The sequence below is a fragment of the Selaginella moellendorffii genome, unplaced genomic scaffold, assembly GCF_000143415.4.
Source record: "Selaginella moellendorffii unplaced genomic scaffold, v1.0 SELMOscaffold_9, whole genome shotgun sequence".
Classification (NCBI taxonomy): domain Eukaryota; kingdom Viridiplantae; phylum Streptophyta; class Lycopodiopsida; order Selaginellales; family Selaginellaceae; genus Selaginella; species Selaginella moellendorffii.
The window spans coordinates 1,296,162-1,313,134 of record NW_003314270.1 but is presented as its reverse complement, the minus strand read 5'-3'; the positions used below and the strand labels follow the sequence as shown (position 1 = coordinate 1,313,134).

Below are 16,973 nucleotides of genomic sequence, written 5' to 3'. Positions count from 1 at the left end.
AAGCTTTTGCCGCCTTTAGGATTAGGGTTCTTGGAGTGGGAGTTTCTCCTATGCATGATACAGTGGAGTCCTCATCCTATGGCAGCGTGCGCGATTTTCAACACGGCAGGATCCAAGTCATCGAGCCACCAGCAGTATTCCTCCCACAATCGTGGAGGAGGATGCATTCTCCAAGGCCGCCCCAAGAAGGGCTTCACTCCCGATCGCCTGGACGAATTCCTGTGCGGCGCTACTTTCACCATGTACGAGTTCCTCATGAGATTCTGCGGGAGTCGGCAATTGCTCGGCGAGGGCAAGCGCATCCACCAGCACATTGTGGATCGCGGCCACGGTGACGATCGATTCCTCGCCAATCTCCTCGTCCAGATGTATGGCCAGTGCGGCGCGGCCGAGATCGCGCGCGCGGTGTTCGATCGCATTGCTGATCGCAACGTCTTCTCCTGGACGCTCATGATCGCGGCATATGCCCAGAACGGGCACGACGCGGCGGCGCTGCGGCTCTTCCGGGAGATGGATCTTCACGGCGAGCCAGCCGATCGCATCGTCCTGGTCGAGATTCTCGGCGTGTGCGCTCGCCTGGAGCTCCTCGCGCAGGGCCAGACGATCCACGCCCGGATCGTGGCGCTGGGGTTTGATGCCGACACCGTCGCGGCCACCGCGATCTTCAACATGTACGCGCGATGCGGCTTCCTCCGCCGCGCCAGGGAACTTTTCGATCGACTCGAGGAGAAGAGCGTCGTTTCCTGGAACGCGATGATCACCGCGTATGCCCGGACAGGGCAAGCGCGGCAAGCGCTGGATATCTTCCGGCGCCTCGACCAGGAAGGAATCGAGGCGGACGAGATGAGCTACAGCGGCCTCCTCGCCGCGTTTGCGATGAGGCAATCTCTAGACAAGGGCCGGATCTTGCACGCCAGGATCAAAGCCTGTGGATTCGAGGCGATGCTCCAGGTCGCCAATCCTCTGATCAACATGTATGGCAAATGCGGCTGCGTGGAGGAGGCGAGGAGGATCTTCGATGCTGTGCCGAGCAAGAACATCGTCTCCTGGAACACGATCCTGGCGGCCTACGCGGGAAACGGCCGTGTGACCGAGGCGCTGGATCTCTTCGCCAAGATCGCGATGCCGCCCGACTGGATCAGCTTCTGCGTGGTGCTGCAAGCGTGCAGCCACGCCGGGCTGGTGGATGAGGCCTGGGATTTCCTCCTGTCGATGCGATCCCAGCACGGAATCGAGCCCCGCCGCGCGCATTACAGCGCCATGGTGGAGATCTTCGGCAAGGCCGGGAAGCTGGAGGAGGCGGAGCGCCTGATCGCCGCCATGCCGGTGGAGCCCGACGCCGTGATCTGGAGGAGCTTGCTGGGCGCTTGCAAGATCCATGGCGACACCGAGCGCGGGACGAGGGCTGCCCTAAAGGTGATCGAGCTCAAGCCCGACGAATCGGGGCCCTACATTCTCCTGTCCAATCTCCACGCGGCAGCCGGACGGCTGGATGAGCTGGACAAGGTCCGCAAGCTCATGAAGGAGCGGCGCCTGGGGAAGAGCTGGGCGATGGATGCCGTGAGCAAAGAAACCCTAGAGCTGGAATCCAAACAAGTCCGTGAGAGGCTCCTGGCGCTTAACCGCCACATGGAAGACCTGAGGGTAAATAGGTGATAAACCGGCATTTGCTGCAAATGCCGGTTTAGGGCATTTTCTTTCTTGAGAAAATGCCCGAATTTAGGGCTGCTACAGAAACTGTCCCCCTGCTAGGTAGCTTTTTTTTTAACCGTGGGTCACGCGTCTGATGCCGGTTTCACCCACCCCACCGACCGGCATCAGCCGGTGAGTGGCTACCATACATGGTCTCCATCATGGCCATCATGGCGCCTCATACGGCGCACATGCGACTGGGTCGATGGATGGCGCACAAACGCCATAGGTATGATGCCCCATGCGTCCATGCACCCAATGTAGGACACCGGGCCAAGGACTCCAGTGTAAATGCTGCGGCCAGAGAAGACGTGGAGAGGAAGGGTTATACTTGCAAGTTCTATTCTTTCTTTTCTCTCGCATTTCATAGAGAGGGGAGAGCTATGGCGCTAGCGCGGCTCCAAAGAAAGGAGGCGCGATAGGGCGATTTGCCCGACGGCGGCGCAGCGGCGGCGGATTTGATCGTCAGATGCGCCGGTTCTTCTTCCTTGCGCCGGAAATTCTTGCGTCATCTGGTAAATTTCCCTCGATCGATCGAAATTCCACGCCTAGACTTGCGCGGACTCACGCTCCATTCTTGCTCGCTCGCAGATGGCTATCGTGGTGCTGGAGATCGTGTCGCTGCTGTGGAGCCACCCTATCCTCGCGGGGCTCCTCATCCTGCTCTTCACCACGCCCCTGTTCCACATCGTCCTCTTCTTCACGCCGCTGCTCATGTCCACGGCGCTGTGCGTGATCGCGCTCATCAGCATTGGGCCTCAGATCGAGAAGATAAGGGAGGAGCGCCAATTTAAGATGTCCATGAGCTCCAGGAGTGTGGTAGCGGCGCCCGAGAGGCCGGCGAACAGGTACATTGTTATAAGCCAGGGGCGGCCCCAAAGACCGGCAATGCGGCTCGGCGGCGGTGGCGGAGGGGGTCGAAGATGGAGCGATTGGGTGAAAGGAATAGAGATCCATGGCCACACGATTTGGCTGTCCGAGAGCCATATCATGCGTGACATCGCGGAGGAAGGCTTAAAGTCGGATTTCTCTCACGAAGATGGCGGCATCGCGATGGCTCCGGAAGATTTGTGCTCCTCCAAGGGCGGTGCTTTCAGTTTGGAGAAAGCCACCGCCGCCAGCCTTTGTGACGTAGACAATCCCGGGGAAGCTGACAGGCTAATTGAAGAGGAGTGCCAACATCTGGAGCTTGTGGAAGTCAAGCAGGCCGACGAGGAGCCTGCGTTACACTCCGAAACGGGCATCGTGAGCTTGGATCCGGTGGCGGAAGGTGACAAAGAGGACGCAGCGCTGCTCGAGCTCGCTTCATGCAGCGTGACCCGTGCTGAAGACAATGCGGGCTGTGCTACGACCGAGAAGGCGTTTACAAGGAACAGCAACGCTTGTTTCGTTGAGCTGGTTGGTCCTTCCGCAGCGGCCTCCACACAACAGGTTTTGGCTCTGAGCGAGACGAGTTTTGCTTTGGGCTTGCCGTCGCCTCCTCCTCCCATTGCCACGAAGAAGAAGAAGCGCACTTCCTGGTTTCGGAGGCAAAGGATACCGTGCGGCCTTTCGAAAGCGCTTGGCCAGCTCAGGGAGAAGATCTGCAATCAACTTCGTCGCATCTTCACCTGATCGAGGATCCAAAGCGAAAGAAGGAGAGGAGAGGAGGGGAGGGGAGGGGAAAATCCTGTGTACAGTTTCGGGTTGGAGAGGTACGCGCCGTGCGTGCTGACGAGCTACACGAAAGAAACAAACAAACCAAGGTACTTAACAAGCTTCGATTGGGAAAACTGCTGTGGTTCTCATATTCTTTGGTGATGATAAGATATGATCCAACACTACTTATAAGCTACGTCCATTCAAACTTCGGGGAGGAGGAAGTAAGTTCTCCTGGAATCCGGATTTGGATCATCCGTCGCGTGTTACTCCCGTGCTCCAGATATATAGGCCGGAGGCAGCTAGATAACAGGGGAAGCAGAACAGGTTTTCTTATGGGATAGAGTGCACAGGCAGTCGCAGGCAGGCGCAGCGCAGGGGTTCTTTTTCTCTCGCTCTCTCTCCTCCTCAGATTGTGGGATTAAGTAAGAATTGTTCCAAGCTATCAACAGCAGGATCAAGGCGGCGCTGGCTATACGCCTCGGGAACAGGCGACATAGATGGTGCTAATAGGGAGGAGAAAACAAATGGATATCGTGGGCGACCAGGGATGATGCTGCTGCTGCTGCTGCTGCTGCCAGGTAGCCATTTGCTACGAGTACAAGTGGAGGCAGGAGAGCACGCTACAGGGCAGTGACTTGTTTTCTACGATCAGTGGAGAAAGTCTGAAGGATTAGCTCAGGCTGAAGTGAATCACACGACAAAATGCGGCACGGCGTTTATGGAGAGGCGATTTCTCGTCGACAGCTTTAGCGGGGACGAGAGAGCTTGGACGACTTTTTCACTCCACGGCAGTGGTGCCACAGGAAAGCGACACACATTGGTGACGAGACGAGACGAGACGACGAAGAGGCTATGGGATGGATGGGATGGGATGGGGGGCTTTTTCTTCCGAGTTGTTTACATCTGGGGATTGGACTTTGGAACTTTGGACAGGATCAAAAGGTGATCGCTGTGTTGCTCTCTGGACGAGCACGGATTCGAAACCAGCTGTTGGCATTTAAGACGTGTGATGGAGATATCGAGAGTCGTCCATCGAATCGAAGCTATAGTGTTTTTTTTTTTCTTTTATCTTTCTTCTTTCTTTTAGGAGGCTGATTGCAAAGCGATGGCTTGAGATCAAAGGAAAAGCTGGAGCGCTTTGAGAATCTTAACTGGTGTGATTCTTACGTTTATAAAAGGAAAATTTTATTCGTATTCCGTCGCTGGAGTGTTAGGCCCTGGGTGCTTTCAGCGCTGGTTTTTTCCCACTCGATTATGACTTTGATGCTCTTTCCCAAAGCATATTCTTTACAGAAAGATCTGGAAGAAAACGTATTGACAAGCTGAACTTTGTATGATTCACTCTTCTTCTTCACTGTCGCTGATGCTTTTACCAATCAGCTCTCCCAATTCATCCTCTGTAAATCGGTATTCTTCACCGCAAGCGTCACAAAATGCCTCAATGTAGCCTACAAAGATTAAACGCCATGATTCGAGAAACAACGAAAGAAACAAACCACCTTTTGACTTGAGTGCCTGTCGAATCTGCCAGAATCCCTTGCTAGAGATCTCGTTCTCCAGTATGCGCTGTTTCATCTCTAGGCCGCAAGGACCGAATCTAGGATTTATCTGCAAGGCGTAAGAAGTTTTACGAGGAGAGGAACACTTGAGAAGATTTCGCTCACCGTGCGGATGGTCTCGCCACGGCCAATTCCTTGGAACAGGAGCTCGCAAATCTCGTCAGCGTTTATGTTCCACTTAGGAAGATCTCGCGTGTTTTTCGCCATCCGGTCGAGCGTCATTTTGGAAACACTGGGCAGAGCCTGGAACTCAAGTAAAACGTTTTGGAATCGCTTTTAAATTTTTAAGAGCGTTCTCTACCTGGTAAACGTAGCCTCGAGCACAAGTGATGGTTCCTTGCTTGTCAAGGAAAACACCAAACGAAGCAAAGGAATGAAGCTGCAGCCAAGAACAAAATCAAAAGAGAACAAGCAAAACAAAGTTGTTTTCGTGACGTGAAAGCCTACCTTCCGAGCTTCTGCAAGATAAGTCTCGACTCCTTTTGATATATTTCCTCGAGAGAGTTGCACAGGCCTCCTATAACCCCGGTGTCAAAAAGCTGTGGTTTAGAAGGAAAAAACTTAGAAAGAAGAACAAGCAAAAACGAAGCATACACTTTAAGTCTCTTCCACGAAGAATTGTGGAGCGTGACTGTTAAGTTGCCACGCTCGCCAAGAGTTCCACGCGCATCAAGCTGGAGCACATAGATTATAGGAGACGATTATAAGCAAGACTGCGAATAGAGGAAGCTTACCAAGCCATTTGGAAGGCATGGAAAATCACTCCTTGGGAAATCCACATAGCCTTTGACAAGCCCGGTGTTTGAGCCGATTGCTGTGATTCCTCCAAGTGGTCCACCGCTTCCAGCAATCGTGATCTAGAACTTGAATGAGAAGGAGACGAAAACAGAGGCTAAGCAAGCAAACAAAATGGCCACCTTTATATTCTCGGCAGCGGCTTCAATGGCGTGGAGAAGAAGTGTTGCCATCAAAGTTTGTCCGAGAATCACAGTTGCCTGGAACAAGAAGAACAAAGGATGAAAACTACGGAAGGAATGAGAATAACAATTTGGCTCTGATCGTACCGCTCGGGAAGTGGAAAAGCGACGCTGGGCTTCTCGGACAACACTGGTCGCTGTGACACTGACCACTGATACCTGGACGAAAGATTCTCAAAAAAAAACTAAGAACATTGACGAAAGATTCTCAAAAAAAACTAAGAACAAGACGCGCCGAGGAATTAGAAAAAGAGAACCTCGTCGCTCTCCGATACGCAATGTAGGATCCGATCGCAGCTTAAACCAATCGGAGCCACTGGAACGCGATCTCCAACAACGCTGTAGCTCCCCCAAGGCCATGTAGAGCGACCCTTTTGAAAATCCTCTATAGAAGCTCGAGAATTACTCGAGATCGAGGGAAGAATGAGAAGATCATCGACATACCAGCAATGGGTCGAGTGTTCAGTGGCAACGCGAAACGCCCACGTCCGCCCAGAGTGAAATGCCGCACGAAAAATCTCGGCAAGGCCATAAGCCCTTAAAACCACGAAATGGAATAAAAACCATTCTCGTCGATAGGGTTTGCGGGCGATCGCATGGCGGTGGAGGAGGAGGAAGAGCGCAATGCTGGTGGCGCCGGTCCCAGCCGGATCACAGGTATCGCCACGGATTTGAGGAAACGAGGAGCCGGCGGGATCGGAGGCGACGACGATCAGCGCAAGAAGCCGAAGATCGAGGACATGCCCGCCGATTTTCTCGATTTTCTGCCCAACGCGAACGATGCCTCCCCGGACGATGACGCCGTCGTCAGTGCCCCGCGGCCGAATCGCTGTCGCCAGTTTTGGAAGGCTGGAGATTACGACGGTTCCGGCGCGCAAACAATGCCAGGTAGTAATTGTTTCGATTGTTTGCGATCAATCCTTTCTCTTTTGCTGTGTAGCTAGCATGGATCACGTACGCATGCATCCAAAGTTCCTCCATTCCAATGCAACAAGCCACAAGTGGGCTCTCGGCGGTACTTAGAAAAGTCTTGCTAGTTTTCTTCTTTGTGTTTTAATCTGTGATCTCTTGCTCGGTTCGCAGCCATAGCGGAGCTGCTGGACAATGCGCTCGATGAGGCTCAAAATGGAGCGACGTTTGTCAACATCAACGTTCTCAAGAATCCGGTTGATGGCTCGCCAATGCTTCTCTTTGAAGGTTCGCAAGATGTTTTCTAGCTGTGTTTTCTTCTTGCAGCAACGCTTTGTTTGTTGATCCAGATAACGGCGGAGGAATGACCCAGGAGCGTTTGCGAGAATGCATGTCCTTTGGGTACTCTGCGAAGGATAAAGCCGCTAACATGATTGGACAATGTATGTGCTCTATTTCGTTTTCTCTTTCTCCATCTCAGTTTGGAAATCTATTCAGATGGAAACGGTTTTAAGACGAGTACCATGCGCCTGGGTGCTGATGTCATCGTTTTTTCGAAATCGAATGCAAAGAGAGGCGGCAGGTATAAGAGTTGGTTGCCAAAGTATTTCCCATTTCCCATTCTTCTTTACGTTTGATACAGGCCTACACGGAGTGTCGGGTTCCTCTCCTACAGTTTCCTGCGTGACACAATGCAGCAGGACATCATAGTTCCTACGGTACTCTTAATAGAGAAATTCTCTGGGGTGTGAATTCACCTTGTTCTTGATTGCAGCTGGATTACGAAGAGCACGGGGGTGAGCTGAAAGAGGTCCAACGAGGCACACATCAGGATTGGAAATATCGCATGGACGCGATCACGAAATGGAGTCCTTATCAGTCTGAAGAATCGATTCGCAGCCAAGTAAGCACTCTGGATCTACATCCAATCTTAAGTTATGTGTCTCTCTGTGATGCTAGTTCAAGAAAATTAAGGGCCAAGGTACTAGAATCATTATCTACAATCTCTGGGAGGATGAGCAGCAGCGGCTGGAACTAGACTTTGAATCAGATCCTCAAGTATGCTTTGAAATTGTTTTTGGTTTGCTTCACTGACCTCCTTCAAGGACATTCAAATCAGGGGCGGCCGTGATGATTCTCAACGTGATATGGCGGAAAAATATCCCAGTGCGAAGCACTTCTTTTTGTACCAAAATTCTCTCAGGGTGAGAAAGAACATGTGTTTTGCTGTCATAAATTCATCCATTTGGTTCTGCAGATATATGCTTCGATTTTGTACTTGCATCTGCCAAAGAACTTCAAGATCACCCTTCGAAACCAGGAGATCAAACACCATAATATCCTGAGCGACGTAATGCACATTGAGGAGCTTGTTTACAAGCCTCAAAAGGATGGACAAAACGGGGTAAACGTGGGCATCTCTTTTCTTTTTGTTTCCCTTTGAGATCATGCGTCTTTTGGGTGCAGATGTCTGCAAAAGTACACCTCGGTTTTCTAAAGGATGCCCGTGAGCACATAGATGTGCAAGGATTCAATGTCTATCACAAAAATCGGCTTATAAAGGTAGCCAATGGCTCGCAAGCTTCTTTTCTCATTCGATCTGTAACAGCCATTCTGGAGAATATGGAATTCGTCGAGCAGTCAAGGACGAGGTGTCATTGGTGAGTTTTGCAGTTTTTATTTTGGTCTCTTACATTTTTTTCTGGTGGTTTAGGAGTTTTGGAGGCAAATTTTGTGGAACCTGCTCATGACAAACAAGGATTTGAAAGGACACCCGTTCTTCAACGACTTGAGCATCGGCTGCAACTTATGCAGAAGAAATTCTGGTTAGCACTCCCCTTGTTGCCGTTTGTTCTTCTTAATGGTTTTCTATGCAGGAATAACAACTGCCAGAAGGTGGGATATCAGGGACCTCCTGCTACTGGTTCTGCTACCAAGAAAAGGAAGACGATGCATGAGGACGAGATTTTATATCGACCACGGAGAGCTGATCGTCTCCAAGGTAGGACTTTTTACCTTCAGCACCAGAATGATGTTTCTTCGTTTTAGACAAAGCCATCAGGAGTTCTAGAAGATGCTCATCATCATCCTCGGAAGTTTCAGACGATGAAGATGAGAGGCCAGTGAAAGAAGCTTTTCCTCGAAAGGCCAAGATACAGGCAAAGAAGGCCTTCAGGGATCCAAATGCTGTCGATGAAGTGGACGTTGGAAGCCGGGTATGTGGTGCAAATCTCATGAGCAGCATTAACTTAGTAATATGCAGTTTGCGAAGCCAAAGGAAACAATCCCATCAAAACCAAAGCCAGTTCCCCATGTCCCATCCAAATCTAAGGAATCTGCCGTAGCTGTAGTACCAGTAGCGACAGCAAAGGATTCTCTGATACTCGATGACTTTGAAGCTGAGGAACAGGTCGAACCAACGGATCATCAGCTGAGGGAGCTAGAGGAAGAGACGAACGTTTTAGCTACCCGGTTTGTGAATTTTTGTTTTTATTTTATTTTATTTTATTTTATTGCCTTCAAAACTCACTTTCAGTCTCCCGTTCAGAATGGAGAGGCTGGAGGAAGCCGGAAATGCACAGCTAGAAGTAGGGGTTGCTCGAACACAGGAGCTGGAAGAAACGGTACTCTCCGTCCCTCTCTCCCTTTCCCTCTCTGATTTGCATTGTTACAGGTTCATCGGCTTGAAATGGAGTTAGCTTTTGTACAGAGTGGGCTGCTAGAGGAGTGCAACAAATACAAGCGAGAGCTCGAGGAAGAGAAGAAGCAGCGCGTCCTTGATGATGCTGAAATTAGGAAGAAGCTCAAGGTTTGTCTAGTCATATTATTCTTTGTTGTTCTAAAGAGTGTGCGCAACAGACACTGGAGAGCGAGAAGAAAATCCTGGAGAAGGAGAACAAGTTTCTCCGGGAGAAACTTGGAGTGAAAGTAGATGCTATAATTAGTTAATATATGGTTTTCTGTTTTTCTATATTTTTTCTCTCCAAGTTTTTTCTTCTAAACGAGGGGAGGCCAGTGCAAGAGAGGAAATACTCAAAACTTATCTCGCAGGGTTCGTAAGCTAAGCTTTGATACAAAGTTGTTTTGCTTTGATTTATTTGTTATTTTATTTTATTTTATTTTTTGGCTGCAGCTTCATTCCTTCGCTTCGCGATGGTGTTTTCCTTGACAGGGAAGGAGCCATCACTCGAGGCTACGTTTACCAGGTAGCAATCGCTTTTAAAATCTGTTTCGTCGAGCGATCCTATTACGATTGCGGAATCTGCCTAGTGTTTCCAAAGTAACGCTCGACTGCATGGCAGAAAACAGGCGAGATCTATCTTCCTCAGTCGATGTCAAGGCTATGTGGATTTCCCATGGGGTGATTTTCCATGCCTTCCAAATGGCTTGGTAAGCTTCCTCTATTTATCATGCAGGATCTATGTGCTCTAGCTTGATGCTCGTGGAACTCTAGGGGCAAGGATGAGGATTCCGATGGCGCGAGTCCGGTGAGCAATCTAGTTGAATTGGAGGGTGAGCCGGAGCAAACCTCAAGTGCTAAATACGTTCCTCCTCACCAGCGAAAGCGAGATCCTTCCGAGGATGAAGTTCGCGTCAAAAGAAGAATCAAAGGTACGTTCTCATGGGAGAGGCCGTTTTTCTTCTCGCTCTCTTTGCTTAGTTCCTTGCTTCAACTAACATAGGAGATTGCCGAGTTCTTGCAGGTAAAACGCACTTGAAAGCCCTGTTGTTTCTACGAGGGGTGATTTTATAGCAGGAGCTTCATGACCGAGACGATCACTGATCATGTCTTGAAGTCTTGCTCCAGTGGTCCCCGTGGTAACGAGCAGTGAGCACAGTAATGCTTCTCTCACGCTGCTCTCTGTCCTCACATATTATAGTTTCATGGATAATTTACGAAGCCGTCTTTGCAGCGAGCATCTCTGGCATCGCTTGTCTCGTCGGGATGGATTTCGGTGCTAATTTTATGGCGGGGCTTTGAGGTGAAACTCCTGGAGGCGTTTTTCAAATGGGACGACGCGCTGATTTTTCGGTTCTTAAGTGTACGTTTTTCTGCAGAGACAATATGAAAAGGATGGTCTAGCTGTTCGCAACCTTACGCCTCTTGATTCTTCGCTCTACAGCTTGGGATTGATTACAAGGTGCGCTTGTGGTCTTTCTTTTTCGGTTTAACACATTTGTTCTTGAATGAAACAGCGAGCTGGTATACTTTTGCACCTCCTCTGCAAACGATTCCAGGAAATAGATGCCCATCGATGAAAGAGTTCGTTCTTGCTGTTCAAGAACGCACGTCGGATTTAAGCGTTCCACGACCGTGGGTGCCAATGGAGAAATGCCGAAACGAGTAAGCAATTGTCAAAACGTTTTTTTAATTTTATTTTTGTTTGTACACACGCACGGAACTCCTGTAGGTGGACTTTATGCTCGAGGGGATTTTTCGAAGTTAAAAACAATGCTCGTCATCCAAGGATGAGGAAATGGCTTCAAAAGGTGTATATCACATTCGCTTTACTTGCATTTTAATAGCTTTGTTACTAGCTAAAAGTCGAGGACATACAACTGCGTTCGATACCCTGAAAGAAGCTACTCGGTCCTCAAAAGAGAGGTCAGTGGTGGCTCGGGACAGTCTCGAATGAAGCAGACGACGCCGAAGTTCCACAAGTGGTGGATCTGATTGACTCTGGGGTATTTGAAGCTGAAAAAGTGCACAAGCTAGCAGCTGCCCAAAGAATGAACACAGGCGCAAGACGAGCTATTTCTCTTTCGTTATGAGCAGCGAAGACTACATTGATGCAGTACTGAGGCTCACCTTGACGGCATCTCTCTCGGTTCGTCAATTTACGAAGGTTGTTTGGTTTTTCTTTCTACCAGGACCGAGAAACCATGAGAGTCATCCTCGAACAAGATTTAATTAATTGGACTATCGAGTTTTAGTAATATATTCTCCTTCTTAAGGATTTTGTTCAAAGATAATAGCAAGTGTATTCTAAAAACAAGGAAAACACATGAACACACATAAGATTCAATATCACCAGAAGCCTCCACACGAGCAACTTCCATCCACGAACCTGTGGAAACGAACAGCATCCCTGCAAACGATGGTCCTCCCCTCGAGCCTGGAGATCAAAGCAGTAGCCTCATGACAGTCATCACACACCCGCAGGTTCTTGACAATGCGAATGGCCGTCCCTGGAGCCGAGTTGACGAGGGCACAGGCTATGGCCAGCTTCTCGCTGTGCCCGCAAAGAGCCCACTCCTTCTCCTCGTCGGGCACGTTTGCTAGAACACTCGAGAGGCGGGGAACATAACCGGCCTGGAGCTTCATCCTGGACAAGAGATGATCGAGCTTGAAGTGGATCTCTTCGCCCTGTGGATGGTGCTTGGCGTCCCCGGCCGAGAACTTGTGTACTCTTCCAGTGGAGCTGTCAGTCCAGGAGCTCAATCCGGGCTCCCTCTTCCAGGCCCCGGCTTTGATCCTCAAAGCTCGGACTCTGGCGGCCTCGTCCCAGTTGCCGACGCTTGCGTAGATGCTCGACATGAGAATGTAGGCTGAGGAGTTTGTATCGTCCAGCTTCACGAGGGCCTCGAAGGCCATGCGTCCAACTCCGACGTTCTTCCACTTTCGAGCGGAGCTCAGCAGTGTTGTCCAGGTGACTTCGTTGGGAGGAAAGGGCATGGATCGCAGCAACGCCACAGCACTGTCGAGATGGTTCGCTCGTCCGAGGAGATCGATCATGCAGGTGTAGTGCTGAACAGTCGGCGATCGTAGAGACGAGAAGTATCTCTTGCCTTGCTCGACGAGACCCGCGTGGTTGCAAGCCGTGAGGATCGACAGGAGCATGATCTCGTCCGGCTGCAAGTGTCTCTCCTCCCTCTCCATCCTCTCGAGGAGCTCAAAAACGCTTCTTGTGTCGCCCTGGCTGCTGTATCCCGTCACGAGAGAGCTCCACGATACCAGATCCTTTCGCGGGATTAGCTCAAACACCTCCCGAGCGTCCTCCATGCAGCCACACTTCCCGTAGAAATCGACCAGCGCATTCGCGACGACGAGATTGGTTCCCAGTCCAGCACCCCTGACTTGAGCCTCGATCTCTCTTCCACTCTCCAGCGCCGCCAGGCTTCCACAGGCTTGCAGCGCAGCCACAAAGGTGACGGCATCTGGAACGCAGCCGTGCTCCTTCATCCGGGAGAAGAACTCGAGAGCCAGCTCGCCATCGCCACCTTGAGCGTAGCCGGATATCATCGCAGTCCACGAAACCACGTCGTGCTGCTTCATTCCATCGAAGACTTCTCGAGCTTCCACCAGGCTGCCACACTTGGCGTACATATCCACCAGCGCAGTCGCCAAGACCGTGTCTTTCCAATCCATTCCATGAGCTCGAGTGATCTGCGAGTGGAGAGCTCGTCCCCGTTCCAGGCACTCGAGCTTGATAAATCTTCCACCCAGCAGCCTGGCTTCCTCCTTCTCAGCTAGAACAGCGCAGGCCTTGAGTGCAGCGAGAACCGTGACACGATCCGGGAGAAAGCCCCGAGCTTGCATGAGCTCGAAAAACTCCAGAGCCAACTTTGCGTTGCCGGCGTGAGCGTATCCCAGGATGATCGCTGTCCAGGAAACCACGTCGTGTCTCTTCATGCTGTCAAACACGCCGCGAGCTTCCACCATACTGCCGCATCTAGCATACATATGGACCAAGTTGCTGGCGAGAAAGAGCTCCAGCTCGCTCTCCTCTTTTTTTCTCTCGATCCGATGGAGAGCGACCGAGTGGATCGATCTCACTTTGTCTAAGCATTCGTGCTGTGCTCGCTCCGCCAGCTTCGAGCAGGCCTTCAGAGCGGCGAGAAGCGTGACCGAGTTTGGCTTGCAAGTGGCCTCGTTCTGCATCCGCGAGAAGAGCTTTAGAGCGGTGCTGGAGTCTCCGGCTTGGGCGTAGCCAAGGATGATGGAGTTCCAGGACACCACGTCGCGGTACTCCATGCTCTCAAAGACTTGACGAGCATCCGGCAGGCTCCCACACTTGCAATACATGTCGCTCAAGACGTTCCTCACGAAGATGTTGGAGTAGTCCCCGGTGACGAGGGCGTCCCTGTGGATTCTTCTGCCGGTTTCTATGTCCCTGCTGTTCTTGCATTGCTTGAGAGCTTCCAGCACCACCCCGATGCTCGGTCTCACACCCCGCTGCTTGAGTTCTTCGTAGGCAGCGATGGAATTCTCCCTGGAGCTTGAGTTGGTGTTTCTGTGCTGGATTCTGGGCTGCATCGTCATTGTTGTTGCTCCTCTTCCAGCTTAGATGGAATGTTTCCTGAAAAGAAAATGAGGAAGCAATCTTGACGTTATTGGTTTTTTCTACCTTGGGAGTGAGTTTGTGAGCTACCGTCTTCGTCCAATTCCATTCCATCAAGAACGAACAAGTTCATCCTCGAATGCCAATGCCTGCACAATCTGCAATAGAGGTGTGACACCCAAAATCTAGAGACGAATTACCTCAAAATCTCTTCATCGCCCACTAGAAGCACGCCAAGCTCCATGGCCATCCCGCGAAAAAAATCTTTTCACTCCAGGAGGCAACCAGGATCGAACTAGTGACCTATCGGACTGCAGCCGATTGCTCTACCACTGAGCTATACCTCCATCACACAAAGTAATTCTGGTTAATAGTGATAAGACTCTACAAAGTGATGCTTCCAGTTCTTACTTTGTCCTAGTTGAGTGTTGACTAGTTTTTCGATCCAAATCCCTTGGGAGCCGACTGCTTGTTTCCAATGGCAGACAATTGCTTCTGGAGCTCGGATTTGCCTTTCTTCCTTCTTGCTGTGCCGGGTGGAAGCTACAATCCAAGCCGTGTGTTAGAGCTCATAATAAAGATATGGATGCCATGACCTTACCTTCGCTCCTTTGCTTAGCTCCTCGAGGTCTTCCAGTCCTGGCATCTTTCCGTCCTGCATTCTTGCTGCCAAGTTCTTCATTTGAGCACGCATTTGGTATAGTTGAGATATAAGCTGGCCAACCTGCAAAAATCGCGACACTGTACAGATATCTGCTTCGAAAACTAGATTTGCAGTTTACCTGTGCTTCCGTTCTACCAGATTCCGTGGCAACTCTTTTTCTTCTAACGGGCGACTTGGCAAGAAGCTCTGGATCTTCTCTTTCCTCTGCAGAAACAATGACTGAGAACGAGAGAACAGCAGGCATGGTCTTACCAGGAGTCATGGCGTTTATCATTGCTTCTGCTATACTCAAGCTCCTTTCAGCTTCACGGATTTGCTGAGGAGTGACCTGTTTAACCCAAACGTTAGACAGCAGAAAATGGTGAGAAATAGTAATGGTGTCCACCTTGTTCATCCCAGGTATGAGTTTCAAAACTCCCCCCATTGATCCCATACGGGCTAGTGCATTCAGCTGTTTCAAGTAGTCATTGAAATCGTATTTGGCTTCCATAATCTTCTTTTGCATATCTTCGGCATCTTCTTTCATCATCTGATCAAAACAAAAAACCGTTAGAAAAAATCACTGTAAAACTGATCTCTCGTACCGATTCTTGGGCCTTCTCTACAAACGACAGTACATCTCCCATGCCCAGAATTCGACTAGCCATACGATCGGGATAAAAGAGCTCCAGAGCGTTCATACCCTCACCTTCTCCAACGAATTTGATGGGCTTTCCAGAAACCTGGTTACCAATGCAAGTTATCAACCAGATAGCTCACTTGTTTATAAACGTTAAGCTTACCTCTTGCACGCTTAACGCGGCTCCACCCCTCGAATCCCCATCGACCTTTGTCATTATAGCTCCAGTGATTCCCACTTCCAAATTGAAAGCAGATACCAGAGCTGGAAAACGGCAAGAAATAACTCAGGATTTGCATGAGCTTACTGAACTGAAGATACTCACCAGCAGCCTCCTGGCCCGTCATGGCATCGACAACCAGTAGCACCTCGTTTGGATTAAGGACTTTTTTCATTTGCTTTAGTTCGTCCATCATTGTGGCATCAACCTGGCAGACGATGTAAACTGTGAGACACGAGATTTTGAAAAACAGACAATACCTGAAGGCGTCCAGCAGTATCCACAATAAGAACGTCTGTTCCTTTCTCCTTTGCTTCTTTCAGACCTCTTTTCGCAATCTCTACAGGACTTAGCTCAGTCCCTGCCTCGAACACAGGAACCTCAACCTGTTCCCACAGAAGTAAGACTTCCATTTCAGACTACTATAGAATAATCACCTGTTTTCCTAGAGTAATCAGTTGCTCAATTGCAGCAGGCCTGTAAATGTCTGTAGCCACAAGCATGCAGCTCTTTCCCTGAAGAAAAAATCTTATCTACAAACCAGACGCAGACATTGCGTAGTACCTTTTTCTTCATGTAAAGCGCCAGTTTCCCGCAAGCGGTGGTTTTTCCCACACCTTGAAGCCCAGCCATAAGAATCACGGTGGGAGGCGTTCCAGAAAACTCAATGTGTGCCGCTTGGCCACCCATGAGAGATATGAGCTCGTCATACACAACCTGCATCCTGGAACTTCTTCAAGTAGGAAAACTAATTGGAATCAAAGTGAGCCACATACCTTGACAAGCTGCTGGTCCGGCCTCACTCCACGTATAACGCCTGTGCCGACAGCTTTCTCCGCGATAGAGCCCACGAGTTTTCGAACCACTGGCAAGCTCACCTAGCAAAAGAAAGAAGCAAGAATGTCTAAAGTTTCCTTGAGCTACTTACATCTGCTTCGAGCAGGGCTCGACGGATATCCTGCAATGGCTCTTTCATATTCTCGCTGGTTAGCGTTTCTATAAGACGAACACACAGTGTCAGCATAAGGAAGAGCTCGTTTTCCTCTATCATATCACCTTCTCCTTGGAGCTTTGTCCATACTTTCTCCAAGCTCGTCGAGAGCTGATCAAAAACGGCCGCACGAATCGCCAATCCCCCACGCCCGCAGCTCTTCTTGATAGAAATCCACGGCCTCCTTGGCGCCGCCGAGAGCCTCAGGAATTGCGGCTGGGAAGAGGAACCCGATGACGAAGATTTTCATACACTCATGCCGACACCTTACCGATACAAACTCCGCATTGGCCGCGCCGAGCTTAGATCCACACGCGAAACAGCGCCATTGAGATGCCGCCAGCGCCGGGGCCGTCATCGAGCAAGAAAGAGCCCTAGCTCCAAATGTTCCATTATCTGCAATTTGAATGGTAGTGAC

General features: G+C 50.2%; 6 protein-coding genes, 1 long non-coding RNA gene and 1 other non-coding gene across 12 annotated transcripts; 4 read left to right on the top strand and 4 right to left on the bottom strand.

Moving 5' to 3' along the window:
- Positions 1-54: 54 nt before the first annotated feature.
- LOC9630925 (pentatricopeptide repeat-containing protein At3g46790, chloroplastic) lies at positions 55-1,656 on the top strand. The gene is made up of 2 exons (XM_024672756.1): positions 55-405; positions 472-1,656. Exons 1-2 carry the CDS (start codon positions 55-57, stop codon positions 1,654-1,656), a joined length of 1,536 nt encoding a protein of 511 aa, XP_024528524.1.
- Positions 1,657-2,008: 352 nt separating this feature from the next.
- Positions 2,009-4,392, top strand: LOC112345622. The gene is made up of 2 exons (XM_024672768.1): positions 2,009-2,207; positions 2,284-4,392. Exon 2 carries the CDS (start codon positions 2,284-2,286, stop codon positions 3,304-3,306), a length of 1,023 nt encoding a protein of 340 aa, XP_024528536.1. The 5' UTR covers positions 2,009-2,207; the 3' UTR covers positions 3,307-4,392.
- Positions 4,393-4,501: 109 nt separating this feature from the next.
- Positions 4,502-6,442, bottom strand: LOC9630924 (33 kDa chaperonin). Of its 2 annotated transcripts, none has more exons than XM_024672766.1 (11): positions 6,314-6,438; positions 6,127-6,254; positions 5,957-6,028; positions 5,810-5,887; positions 5,627-5,749; positions 5,487-5,566; positions 5,340-5,409; positions 5,194-5,271; positions 4,998-5,135; positions 4,833-4,941; positions 4,502-4,781 (listed from the first exon to the last, which is right to left on the bottom strand). In XM_024672766.1, the coding sequence occupies exons 1-11, from the start codon at positions 6,399-6,401 to the stop codon at positions 4,672-4,674; spliced, it is 1,074 nt and encodes a 357-aa protein (XP_024528534.1). In that variant the 5' UTR covers positions 6,402-6,438; the 3' UTR covers positions 4,502-4,671. The 2 variants fall into 2 exon arrangements, with proteins under 2 accessions (XP_024528534.1, XP_024528535.1); XM_024672767.1 differs by having other exon boundaries at positions 4,672-4,781; positions 4,833-4,930; positions 6,314-6,442.
- LOC9632852 (protein MICRORCHIDIA 7) lies at positions 6,436-9,751 on the top strand. 2 transcript variants are annotated; one of them, XM_024672762.1, is made up of 19 exons: positions 6,436-6,757; positions 6,810-6,884; positions 6,953-7,066; positions 7,129-7,221; positions 7,277-7,361; positions 7,422-7,497; positions 7,554-7,682; positions 7,739-7,837; positions 7,885-7,983; positions 8,037-8,183; positions 8,246-8,341; positions 8,388-8,439; positions 8,493-8,604; positions 8,656-8,780; positions 8,828-8,994; positions 9,042-9,250; positions 9,327-9,402; positions 9,453-9,587; positions 9,638-9,751. In XM_024672762.1, exons 1-19 carry the CDS (start codon positions 6,466-6,468, stop codon positions 9,725-9,727), a joined length of 2,271 nt encoding a protein of 756 aa, XP_024528530.1. In that variant the 5' UTR covers positions 6,436-6,465; the 3' UTR covers positions 9,728-9,751. The 2 variants fall into 2 exon arrangements, with proteins under 2 accessions (XP_024528530.1, XP_024528529.1); XM_024672761.1 differs by having other exon boundaries at positions 8,037-8,189.
- Positions 9,752-10,837: 1,086 nt separating this feature from the next.
- Positions 10,838-11,733, top strand: LOC112345623. Of its 2 annotated transcripts, XR_002992106.1 has the most exons (4): positions 10,838-10,920; positions 10,976-11,123; positions 11,191-11,269; positions 11,318-11,733. It is a non-coding gene; the product is annotated as an uncharacterized LOC112345623 (long non-coding RNA). The 2 variants fall into 2 exon arrangements; XR_002992105.1 differs by having other exon boundaries at positions 10,976-11,269.
- Positions 11,734-11,741: 8 nt separating this feature from the next.
- Positions 11,742-14,380, bottom strand: LOC112345619 (pentatricopeptide repeat-containing protein At3g24000, mitochondrial-like). 2 transcript variants are annotated; one of them, XM_024672764.1, is made up of 3 exons: positions 14,262-14,380; positions 14,128-14,210; positions 11,742-14,079 (listed from the first exon to the last, which is right to left on the bottom strand). In XM_024672764.1, the coding sequence occupies exon 3, from the start codon at positions 14,040-14,042 to the stop codon at positions 11,808-11,810; it is 2,235 nt and encodes a 744-aa protein (XP_024528532.1). In that variant the 5' UTR covers positions 14,043-14,079; positions 14,128-14,210; positions 14,262-14,380; the 3' UTR covers positions 11,742-11,807. The 2 variants fall into 2 exon arrangements, with proteins under 2 accessions (XP_024528532.1, XP_024528531.1); XM_024672763.1 differs by having other exon boundaries at positions 14,128-14,219; positions 14,262-14,378.
- Positions 14,337-14,408, bottom strand: TRNAC-GCA. Its single transcript has one exon. It is a non-coding gene; the product is annotated as a tRNA-Cys (tRNA).
- A 1-nt stretch (position 14,409) lies between these two features.
- On the bottom strand, positions 14,410-16,946 carry LOC9632851 (signal recognition particle 54 kDa protein, chloroplastic). The gene is made up of 15 exons (XM_002967579.2): positions 16,827-16,946; positions 16,621-16,771; positions 16,493-16,560; positions 16,341-16,442; positions 16,129-16,281; positions 16,002-16,079; positions 15,825-15,950; positions 15,670-15,772; positions 15,508-15,608; positions 15,310-15,447; positions 15,111-15,254; positions 14,978-15,053; positions 14,844-14,929; positions 14,663-14,785; positions 14,410-14,604 (listed from the first exon to the last, which is right to left on the bottom strand). Exons 1-15 carry the CDS (start codon positions 16,911-16,913, stop codon positions 14,494-14,496), a joined length of 1,647 nt encoding a protein of 548 aa, XP_002967625.2. The 5' UTR covers positions 16,914-16,946; the 3' UTR covers positions 14,410-14,493.
- Between the last annotated feature and the right edge of the window lie 27 nt (positions 16,947-16,973).

What these genes read in the sequence shown, in the direction of transcription:
- LOC9630925 (XM_024672756.1), top strand. Translation starts at nt 55, where the DNA reads ATGATACAGTGGAGTCCTCATCCTATGGCAGCGTGCGCGATTTTCAAC. An exon ending in CGGCCGAGATCGCGCGCGCG is followed by an intron (nt 406 to 471) that starts GTGTTCGATCGC and finishes GCATATGCCCAG; the next exon opens with AACGGGCACGACGCGGCGGC.
- LOC112345622 (XM_024672768.1), top strand. Translation starts at nt 2,284, where the DNA reads ATGGCTATCGTGGTGCTGGAGATCGTGTCGCTGCTGTGGAGCCACCCT.
- LOC9630924 (XM_024672766.1), bottom strand. Translation starts at nt 6,401, where the DNA reads ATGGCCTTGCCGAGATTTTTCGTGCGGCATTTCACTCTGGGCGGACGT. An exon ending in GCGTATCGGAGAGCGACGAG is followed by an intron (nt 6,029 to 6,126) that starts GTTCTCTTTTTC and finishes TCTTTCGTCCAG; the next exon opens with GTATCAGTGGTCAGTGTCAC. An exon ending in CCGCTGCCGAGAATATAAAG is followed by an intron (nt 5,750 to 5,809) that starts GTGGCCATTTTG and finishes TTCAAGTTCTAG; the next exon opens with ATCACGATTGCTGGAAGCGG.
- LOC9632852 (XM_024672761.1), top strand. Translation starts at nt 6,466, where the DNA reads ATGGCGGTGGAGGAGGAGGAAGAGCGCAATGCTGGTGGCGCCGGTCCC. An exon ending in CGCTAACATGATTGGACAAT is followed by an intron (nt 7,222 to 7,276) that starts GTATGTGCTCTA and finishes AAATCTATTCAG; the next exon opens with ATGGAAACGGTTTTAAGACG. An exon ending in AAATTAGGAAGAAGCTCAAG is followed by an intron (nt 9,588 to 9,637) that starts GTTTGTCTAGTC and finishes TGTGCGCAACAG; the next exon opens with ACACTGGAGAGCGAGAAGAA.
- LOC112345619 (XM_024672764.1), bottom strand. Translation starts at nt 14,042, where the DNA reads ATGACGATGCAGCCCAGAATCCAGCACAGAAACACCAACTCAAGCTCC.
- LOC9632851 (XM_002967579.2), bottom strand. Translation starts at nt 16,913, where the DNA reads ATGACGGCCCCGGCGCTGGCGGCATCTCAATGGCGCTGTTTCGCGTGT. An exon ending in CCAATGCGGAGTTTGTATCG is followed by an intron (nt 16,772 to 16,826) that starts GTAAGGTGTCGG and finishes TCCTCTTCCCAG; the next exon opens with CCGCAATTCCTGAGGCTCTC. An exon ending in GACAAAGCTCCAAGGAGAAG is followed by an intron (nt 16,561 to 16,620) that starts GTGATATGATAG and finishes TTCGTCTTATAG; the next exon opens with AAACGCTAACCAGCGAGAAT.